The 11,199-nt window shown below is 31.8% G+C and overlaps 1 protein-coding gene across 3 annotated transcripts in view; it reads left to right on the plus strand.

Annotated features, from left to right (window-relative positions):
• LOC124431604 (fibroblast growth factor receptor homolog 1-like) overlaps positions 1 to 8,386 on the plus strand; it is a 33,416-nt gene extending 25,030 nt beyond the window's left edge. For 2 of the 3 annotated variants that reach the window (XM_046979695.1, XM_046979697.1), the window contains 8 exons: positions 95 to 487; positions 1,913 to 2,100; positions 2,589 to 2,721; positions 5,650 to 6,138; positions 6,373 to 6,874; positions 6,975 to 7,115; positions 7,278 to 7,383; positions 7,963 to 8,386. In XM_046979695.1, the coding sequence (XP_046835651.1) occupies positions 95 to 487; positions 1,913 to 2,100; positions 2,589 to 2,721; positions 5,650 to 6,138; positions 6,373 to 6,874; positions 6,975 to 7,115; positions 7,278 to 7,383; positions 7,963 to 8,073 (2,063 nt within the window). In that variant the 3' untranslated portion in view covers positions 8,074 to 8,386. Of the gene's footprint in view, positions 1 to 94; positions 488 to 1,112; positions 1,295 to 1,912; positions 2,101 to 2,588; positions 2,722 to 5,649; positions 6,139 to 6,372; positions 6,875 to 6,974; positions 7,116 to 7,277; positions 7,384 to 7,962 lie in introns of all 3 variants that reach the window. The other variant, XM_046979696.1, reaches the window with a different exon arrangement.
• Positions 8,387 to 11,199: the final 2,813 nt, after the last annotated feature.

Here is an 11,199-nt window from a genome sequence, read left to right on the forward strand (position 1 = left end):
TTAAAGTTTTATTTATTAATATCAAAAGTTATAAAATTTGAAATGTTATGGAGGAAGGAGGGGACTATTTAAATCTCATACATATATTTTCTAGATCTACCTGAGACGCGTTCGTTGCATTTGGACAGCGAGAAATCTGACGTAGAATTGGACAACGATAAAGGTGAAAACGAAATGGCAGGGGAACATAACAAAACTTTACCCGATCGTCCGCCTTCTTTCAACAAAAGCGACGAGATGCATGGAAGTATCGTAAAACCTGCTGGAAATATGTTACGACTTAAATGTCCAAGCGTCGGTAATCCTAGGCCTAACATTACCTGGTTGAAAAACAACGAAGAACCTAAGAGATCTCTTGGTACAATGATCAAAACAAAATGGACATTAAGACTGGAAGACCTCGTGCCCGATGACAGTGGAAACTATACTTGCATCGTCTGCAATCATCTCGGTTGCATAAATCATACGTTCAAGGTCGACATTATAGGTGAGAACAAATTTTACGTAATAACTATTCCAATTCGCAATTCCTGTTTTAAACGTTTCTCTTTTGGTCTATCAAAAAAAAAAAAAAAAAAAAAAAAAAAAAAAAAAAAAAAAAAATGAAAAAATAAAAGTAAATCCGCGATAACTCTTACGTACGATTAATGCGCTGCATTCAGGTTCTCGTTTTAGTATTATCGGTGCTGTCGAACAAAGGAAAAAAAAAAAAAAAAAACAAAATAATTTAAGACAAAAAAAAAATAAATAAATAAATAAAAGTCTGCGATAACTCATAGATACGATTAAAATAGGTCTCAAAAAATAGAATATTTAGATTTGCGTTCTACTATTATCGGTGCTGTCGAACAAAAACGAACAAAAAAAAGAAAAAAAAAAAAGAAAACAACTTAAGAAAAAAAAAAAAATAAAAATAAAAACAAAGCGAAAAAAAAAGCGAAAAAAATATCGGCCGACGATCATAACTGAAACAATGGTATAAACAAAAAAAAATTAATAAATAAATAAATAAATTAATTAATTAAAAAAAAATAAAAAAGAAAGAAAAAAGAAAGAAAGAAAGAAAGAAAAAAAAAATATCGCGTATTCAGTGCAATCGTTAACCTATATAGAGCGTTTCCCGCACAAGCCGTACATCAACGAGGACTTTCCGAAGAACGTGACTGCATTGGTGAACAGTAGCGTGATATTCAAGTGTCCAATCGTGTCGGACCTTGAACCTTACATACAATGGGTCAAGGTAGCCGAATATCCCGGCGATCAGGAGGACACACCAAAAGGGACCTTGCTCCAGGTACAACCGCTCGTAATTTTCGTGCGGTATGATACTGGTGGAGGTTCTGGGAATGGGATATGAATGGCTTTGTAGCTGTCATATATGCGGGATCTTTTCCTTTTTATTATTCTATCGAACGTAATAGGGAAAAAAAAAAAATGAAAGGGAACTGAAAAAGAAAAGAAAAAAGAAAACCAAGAAAAAAATATTCATGCACACCAGATTATCCTTTTGTATTCTAATAATATCTGTGGTGATGGAAGCACATACTCTCTTTCTCTATATTATCTATTCTATTTTCTTTCTCGCACTCGCACATGCTCTGACAAAAAAAAAAAAAAAAAAAAAACACGTATTGTATTGGAACAAGGACGTTCTTAACTTTTAACTCTCGCACCAACAACAACAACAACAACAACTTGCAATCACTTTTCTACATCTCTTTCCCCTTTTCTTCTCTTTATTCCTTTTCGTGATTTCTTTTTTTTTTTTTGTCTTTTTTTGTTCGCTTGAAACTGGTTTAAGAAAAGAAAGAAAGAAAGAAAGAAAGAAAGGAAGAAAGGAAGGAAGAAAGAAAGAAAGTAAGAAATTTAGGGTGGTTTTGGGTATCTCTTATTTTTTATGACCCCCCTATAGAGACCGTGAGGCACCGACCGATCCTGACGCGACCCCCACGAAACACAACTGTACTCCTAGGAAGCAACGCTAGTATGACATGTGAGGTCCTCTCGGATGCCCATCGTCATCTCGAATGGTATCACGGTTGTCATACATCTTTCGATACCGTCAACAAAACGAATCAGACTGTCCGGGTGGAGGTCAAGGTGGGCACGCAGCAGATATACTAACAAAAATCGCATGTCCCTTATAACATTAACTATCTTTTCATTATTTCTAAATGATTGCACTGGCACTATATCTTATTTATCTAGGTGGATCCACTTTTTCTATCCTCTTCCCAAAAGCACGAGCTTCGCATGTTACATACGTATATACATACATACATGCATACATATATACATACATATATACATACATACATACATACATACATACATACATATATGAATACATACACGAACTTTTTTTAACAATGTAAATTGCTAATTGGTAATGTAACCTATACTTCGGAGAAAAACATTTGTAATATCGTTTAATTTCATTTAAACGAAAAGAAAGAAAAAAAAAAAAAAGAAAAGAAAAGAAAAGAAAGAAAGAAAGAAACGTTACGAGAACGATAAACGACCTCGTAAGTAATAAAAATTAACGTGTTTAAATTTAACGATCTTAAATCTTGTTTCTCGCTATTTAGGCTGGTATCGCTGAAAATCCTGAAGTATTGAAGCTCTACAACGTCACCGAAAAAGACGAAGGATGGTATACCTGTATAGCCCAAAATACATTAGGGGAGACATTTAGCAGTGCCTATCTACGAGTCGTCGAAAGTGAGTATCGACGGGATATATATATATATATATATATATACATATATATATATAAATTTTTTTTTATATATATATCACTTAGATAGATAGATAGATAGATAGATAGATAGATAGATATATAAATTAGCCAACAATGTCTCTCTAAGACTCTACAGCTAAACGACTCTTTAAATTCTTGAGACTTTTTCGTCGTGTCCCATTTACCATTTACGTGAACATTTGTAATTACCTATGTATCTACGTGACTTTAACGCGCCGACCTCGTGCGAGCGCATATATGCGTACTTACTTACTTACTTACTTACTTACTTACTTACTTACTTACTTACTTACTTACTTACTTACTTACTTATTTATTTAATTACTTATCAATGTTCTACCAGTTATGGTCTTTTAAAAGCACTACGAAATATCACATACATACATGCATATATCCATGGATGCATACATTAACGTTCAATATAACGTATGACGAAATTTTCTCCTCGCAATATCTCGGCGAATTTGAAAAAATTTATACGCTTCTTTTTTTTTTTCTTCTTCTTCTTCTTCTTCTTATTTTCTTCGTTTGTTTGTTGTCATTACGAAATCACATATGAAAGGACGATTGAATTGCTTTGAGAACGTTTTTCCCAAGTAGAGGGCATGTATCGTCCTTGTTACGTAAAGAAAGAGAAAACAAAAAAAATAAATAAAAGAGAACATTATTTTTTCTAATATTAAAATGAAATCGCACGTTGCATTAGAAGCATAACAAATTATTTATTAAAATCAGATTAAATCTATTCATTATTAAGCTCTAGCATTTAATCATCTATGATGTCGTGTTTTCCGCATAATTTCTTTTTTTTTTTCATTCCTCTCTCTCGCTCTCTCTCTCTCTTGCTCTCTCTCGCTCTGTCTGTCTCTCTCTTCTCTCTCTCTCTCTCTCTCTCTCTCTCTTTCGAGTGTAATAACGTTATAAGCTTGATACATGCTTTAACACAATATCGATATACGATAAAGACGGTGGTATTGTTGATCGAGTGCTGTTCTGAATCGCAGATAAAGAAATATCGCGAGAATCGTTGGACGGAGTTGTTGAAAATCAAGATGGAGGTGCGCGAAAATATAATGTGACCTTAGAGGAAAAGTCCCTAAACGTTGAAATGGTAAGTACTCGTTAAATTCGAGTTAATAAGATCTTAACCATAGTTTTGGAATTATTTAAAAATTATTTCACTTCGAATATTAAATATATATATATATATATATATATATATATGCAAACATGCACACGCACACATACACACAAACATTGCACATACATATCTGAATACATATGTGCATACATGTATGAATATATATATATATATATATGTACATGCGTATATGCATACACAAAATAGAATTTAATTATTTACAAAAAAAAATCCTATACGATATATTTATAATCGTAATTTTTAACGAAGACATTTTTAACATGAACATCATTATTTTTTATGAGAGAAGAACAAGATGGAAAGGAAGGATACGATTAAGAAAAAGAATACGGACGTAAAATCGACGAGGGATAATATCAATGGAAGGAATAATGAGGAATATAATCTTGAAGAAATGATCGAAAATAAAGGAAAAGCGACGTTGTTGTTGACAACGTGCGACGGAATATCGAAAAAGAAGAAAAGGAAGAAGAAGAAGAAGGAGGAGGAGAAAGAGGAGAAGGAGAAGGAGAAGGATAAAGAGGAGGAGGAGGAGGAGGAGGAGGAGGAGAAGAAGAAGAAGAAGAAGAAGAAGAAGAATAAAGAGAACGAGAAAGGGGAGGAGGGAAAAGTAGAAGATGAAGAGAAGAAGGAGGAGATAAAGATGGAAGATGAAGAGAAAAAGGAAGAGGAAGAGGTGGATGATAATAATGATAATGATGATGATGATGATGATGATGATAATAATGACGATGACAATGAGGAGTTGATGGGGAAGGAGGAGGTGGAGGTTTATCGATTCTTCATAAACTTCGTCCTGGCAAAGTTACGTAAAATGAAGCCGGAGCAACGTCTTTATGCTGAGAACCTGATTAATCGTGTCCTCTACGAGGGTTCAATAGAACGACTGTCCCTGTCAACAACGATTAACGTTCAACCATACGATTACTATAATCATCAACAACTCGAAGGACCCGGGGATATCGTAAATACCGTCGATCAAGAAAAACACGCTACGCTTTCGTTTGATCTTATTTAGTTTCCTTATATGTGTATTGTACATATATATAGGTATAGTATATAGAGGGAATATATATATATATATATATATATATATATATATATATAAACAAAAAAAGAAAAAAAAAGAAAAAAGAAAAACAGAAAAGAGAAAAAAAAACAACATAGTAACTCTGTGCTCTATTCGACGACAAAAGTATTAACGATGTACTTCTTTTCGCTATATATATATATATATAAATAAAGATACGCATTATGCTTTTTGAGCTAAAGCAAAAAAAAAAAAAAAAAAAAGAAAAAAAACCATTAATATCGTTCGTATCATTTCAAAATACCATAACACTCCTCCTCCTTCGTTCGTCGTTGTTATATATGAAAAAACAAGAATCGAATTTTTCTTACGTGAGAGAGGGAGAGTGAGAGAGGGAGAGTGATTGAGAGAGAGAGAGAGAGAGAGAAAGAGAGAGAGAGAGAGAGAGAGAGAATAACAAAGAGAGAAAAAGTCGGGTGAAATTTTGTTTGTTTATTTTTCCTTATTTATTTATATATATGTATAGATATATATATATATTTTTTTTTCACAAGAAAAGAAACTTTCCTACGAAGCGTAAACTTTATCGAGGATGATTTAGGTGAAAGAATGACAAAAAAAAAATTATATATATATATATATAATTTAGCGTTGTATATATATATATGTATATATATATATGCGTGTTTTTATTAGCGTTGGAGGAGCATCGTGTACCGCTTGCAGCGAGGCCGCAAATCCTGGTTAACGTTTTGGCTGCAGTACTATGCGTATTCTTTGCCGTTGGTGTCGTCGTAGTGATCTACATATTTCATCGTTTGAAACGCGAGAAGATGAAGAAACTATTGGCTATAGAAACTGCACGTGCTGCGGTTGTAACCCAATGGACAAAAAAGGTTATAGTTGAAAAGCAGAAATTGGTTAACGCCCAGAACGTACAGGAACCATTATTAATGCCAGTGGTCAAGATAGAAAAGCAAAAGTCTACGGTAACTACGGAGGACAGTAATGGCGGTAGTATATCAGAGTACGAATTGCCGCTTGATAGCGCTTGGGAATTGCCGCGAGAACAATTGACCTTGGGCAATACACTTGGTGAAGGTGCCTTTGGGAAGGTCATCAGAGCGCAAACCAATACCGGGAAACCTGGTATACCTAACGTCGTTGCCGTCAAAATGTTAAAGGGTATGTATATACGTACATACATACATATATATATATATACATATATATATATATATATATCTGATAACTCGACGTATCACCATTCCAGACCCAGAAAGAAATATAAGTCAGATTAAATTTTAACTCGAAACAATCTATTTTATTATTTTATTATCTTTAAATTATTATTATTATTATTATTATTATTATTATTATTATTATTATTATTATTATTATTATTATTATTATTATTAGAGGGTCACACGGACGCCGAGATGATGGATCTTGTATCTGAGATGGAGATGATGAAGATGATCGGCAAACACGTTAACATAATAAACCTATTGGGTGCGTGTACACAGGGTGGACCACTTTACGTTGTTGTTGAATTTGCACCTCACGGTAATCTTCGAGATTTCCTTCGCGATCATCGTCCATCCTCTTCCGGTTATGAGCCAACGATCGGTCAAGAAGAAAAGGAACGAAAGACCCTAACACAAAAGGATTTAGTGTCGTTTGCTTATCAAGTTGCACGAGGAATGGAATATCTTGCTAGTAGAAGATGTATACACAGAGATCTAGCAGCACGAAATGTTCTCGTTAGCGACGAATATATCCTCAAGATCGCTGACTTCGGTCTTGCAAGGGACATACACTGTCACGATTACTATAGAAAAACGACCGACGGCAGGTTGCCTGTTAAATGGATGGCACCGGAGGCTCTTTTTCATCGGGTATATACCACTCAGTCCGACGTGTAAGCTTTTTTCTTATTATCAACCATTTACCTTCCCTCCATGTAATTTTTATCCGTTGTTAGACGGCGACATTCGTTTAGAACAAACGATGTTTTTCAGATGGTCGTACGGCATACTGCTGTGGGAAATAATGACGCTGGGTGGCACACCATATCCATCCGTACCCTCGGTCGAGAAACTTTTTCAATTGCTGAGGACGGGACACAGGATGGAAAAACCGCCGTGTTGCTCGATCGAAATGTAAATACAATATCTCTTTTTCTCTTTTAATTTTATGTGTATATATATACATCTAAATATTCTCTCTCTCTCTCTCTTTCTCTCTCTTTGTATATCATATATATATATATATATATATATACATATATATATAATCATATATATATATAATCATTATCACAGATACATGCTCATGAGAGACTGTTGGAGCTATCAACCAAACGAAAGGCCGATGTTCGGTGAATTGGTCGAAGATCTCGATAGGATATTAACGATAACGGCTAACGAGGTAAACATGATTATTGATTAAACGATTGAAACGTCGTAGAAGTAACATTCGATGTACAAGCAATTCTCATATAAAGTTGATATTCCATTCCATGTAAATGTCACATTATACCAGGATTATTGCTTGAATTTCAAGATTATGTTATATTGAAATAGCGCTATTTAACTACCGTACTATGTTATGCGAATTTCATTACCTGAATTTCAAGATCATGTTGTATATATATATTGATGTATATATATATATATATATATATATATATATATATATATTACATATAAAAAAAAAAAATCTACGTTACTTAAAATACCGTGTTAAACAAAATTTATTACTTGAATTTCAAAATCATGTTATATGCGAAATTGAGTTGTTTAAGTATCGCATTAAATGAGAATTATTATCTGAATTATAATATTCGTATTACATACGAAATTGTGTTAAGTATCGCGTTATACGTCGCGTTGTATTTCATTCTCTAAATTTTAAAATCGATGTTCTATCAAAACCGCTTATTAATTCGACTTATTAATCCTTCACGTTAATGAATTATCAATAAATATTTACAAATATATCTTTCAGGAATATTTAGATCTCGGTTTACCCCAATTGGATACACCACCGTCCAGTCAAGAATCGAGCGATGATGCCGAGGACGATGAAACCGGCGAACAATTTCCGTACCTGTTATAAAATCTTTTCGATTAAGGCTGACACGCATAAAGGAAGAAAGAGAAAAAAAAAAAAAAGAAAGAAAAGAGCTCCGCGCATGCTATGAAAGCTGCGACGTTTATCGAAGACGAGGATATCTAACCTCGACTTTTGACAAAACCAAAAAAAGTGAAAAGAAAAGAAAAAGATAAAAAAAATGAATAAAAATAAATAAAAAAAAAAAAAAAAAAAAAAAGTGAAATTAAATGAAATAAAATAAAATAAAATGAACAATTGCGAGAGCGTAAACGACTGATAATTAAAAAAAAAAAAAAAAAAATATGAGCACGCCAAATAATGCAAATCAGTATTGATCTATAATAGAGCGTATACCATATTATCTATAGATAAATCGAGCCCAAGGGAAATCGTGGAAATAAATAAAGTAAATGGGTATGTAATTAAGTACATACATTGTAATTACTTTTGTATGGGGCGAGTCGAGAGCCGGCGAATCAATTTTTCTACGTTCTTTATTGTTTCGTGCCATGAACGCGTGCCTTGTTGAAAGATAGAGAAAGAAAGAGAGAGGGAGAGAGAGAGAGAGAGAGAGAGAGAAAAACGCATTGAAAAAAAAAACCAAGAAAATATTCAAAAAAAAATACAAAAATACAAAAATTCAAAAAAAAAAAAAACAAAAACAAACACACGTTAAAAAAGAAGACAAAAAAAAATAAAAAACGAACAACGAAGGAAAAAAATGGCTTTCGATGGACGCCCACAAATAAGCCGCCCGAATCGACGAAGATTGTACAGCGAAAGAGAAAAAGTGAGAAAAAGATAGAGCTAGAGAGAGAGAGAGAGAGAGAGAGAGAGAGAGAGAGAGAAAGAGTATGTGTGTGTGTATAATAAATAAGGCATCTTGTAAGATGACCGAATAACGTGGGGACACTGCTAGGTGCATGATATTGTGTTTATAGCTAGTCAATTTTTTTTTCTTCCTTAATTTGTACGTCTTTTTTTCCTTTTTTTTTTTTTCCTTTTGTAACATAATAGTCGTTTTAAATTCATTAAAAGAGTCCGTATCTCTTTTACGAACGTAAACTCGACGTGAAAAAAAAAAAAAAAAAAAAAAACTAATATACAAGTACGAACGAACGAAAGATCACGTTATTACGTACGTAATTACGTAATGTAGTATCGTTAAAATATAAAAAAAAAAAAAAAAAAAAAAAAAAAAAACAAGAGAGAAAAATACAGAAAATAAGAGAGAGAGAGAGAGAGAAAACTGAACGATCAAAAGTGCATATTAAATAATCAATGCACTAAAGCTGTGTATGTAAGTACGTTATGTATGTATATGTATTTATGTTAAGTTCAATTTGGATATAATTTATTCCTCTTACATTGCCGTGTATTTTTCTTTTTCTTTCTTTTTTTTTTCTTTTTTTTTTTTTTTCTTTTTTTTTTCGATAAACACACCCTTACGTAGACACTAATGACCCGTTTTTATTTTTTATTGATGCGTGCGCGTGCGCGATCTACCCCCCACCTCTCACACCCGCGCAACAACGTTAAGCGCGGTTTTTTAGGGGGGGAAAAAAAACACCGTAAGAAATCGATGAAAATTCTTCGAAGAAGAAGAAGAAGAAGAAGAAGAAACGGAAGAAAGAGAAAAAAGAGAGAAAACAAATAAATAAACAAATAAATAAAAGTACGATAAAAGTGTTGTGTGTGTGTGTGTGTGTGTGTGTGTATGTGTGTACGCGTGTGCGTCTGTGTGCATCTGTGTATGTGTGTACAGCCGAATACGTCCGCGATTTCTTTTCTTCTTCTTTTTTTTCTTTTCTTGTTTCTCTCGTTTTCTTACTCCTCCTTTTTTTAATTCGAAATATTGTACATATTGTAATCGAATCCATTATTTAAACGGCTTATACCGGTGTTAAAGGATTTAGCCGAATGGTAATAAATAATAGAGCATTTACCTAAGGGATAATAGGGACGTAATGTATATTATGTGTAAAGGAATAATCATTGTAAACGTGAGTTTTCATATGAAATAAATGAAATCAATTTTGTCGCACGGATTTTTCCCCTATAGCAATTGAATATACGTGATTAAACCTATTGCAGCGTAATCGGACAGTTTAATTAATCAAAAATGAAATTGATTATAACTTTAATTAGTCACGAGAATGTCTTTTTTCCTTTCTTTTTGGTTTTCTTTTTCTTTTTTTTTTTTTTTTTTCTTTTTTTCTTACTATTCTTTTTTCATCTTTATTTCTTGCAAATCAATACTTCGATCCTTTGAAAATCTTTTCAAAATCATTTTGTTAGATTATATCTTACGTGTATGTAGATGTATTGGTTTAATATAAGATTTTTTTTATATTAATTATAATTGTTCATATAACAATAACTGTGGTACTTAGATGAATTAAATTTCTTTCGTATTTATATTATAGTAATTTGTATCTTTTAAAATAAGAAAAATTATCGATCTCTCTTAAAGCAATACAGGTTGATCATAAATTAAAATTCAGTTTAATATATAAAAAGAAAATATATACATACATATATATATATATATATAAATATATATATTATATATATATTATATATATAATATAATAATTTTTCGTTTAAATATAAATTCTATATAAATTTTCATATAAAAAAAAAAAAAATATATATATATATATATATATATATATATATATATAAAAGAAAAGTTTTAAATAATTTCACGTGTCAAATATTTAATAGAGTATGAAAAAAAATACAATCGACTTCCGGACAAATTGGGAGCGTTAATGATTTTTAGTTTTTCTTTTTCTTTATCTTTTTTTTTTTTTTCCTTACGGAACATTCTGTATTGTTCTCGATTAATTAGATACTTTAATCGATTATACTTTACACTTAAAAATGTATTATCGAACGTTCATAGTTACATTTACGTTTACATTTAGATTTATTTTTAAGAGGGCCATAAAAGAAAAAAAAATAAAAAAGAAAAAATAATGAAGAACGTACAAAACGATTGTTAATAAATAAATTTTTCTGTTACTGCCTTACCTAAGGATTGTTAATCGAAAAGCAAATGCTTTGATATTAATTTATAATAACAAAAATAAAAAGAATAATAAATTTCAATAAATTTTCTACAAA

This window comes from Vespa crabro, chromosome 22, assembly GCF_910589235.1.
Source record: "Vespa crabro chromosome 22, iyVesCrab1.2, whole genome shotgun sequence".
In the NCBI taxonomy this organism is placed as follows: Eukaryota; Metazoa; Arthropoda; class Insecta; order Hymenoptera; family Vespidae; genus Vespa; species Vespa crabro.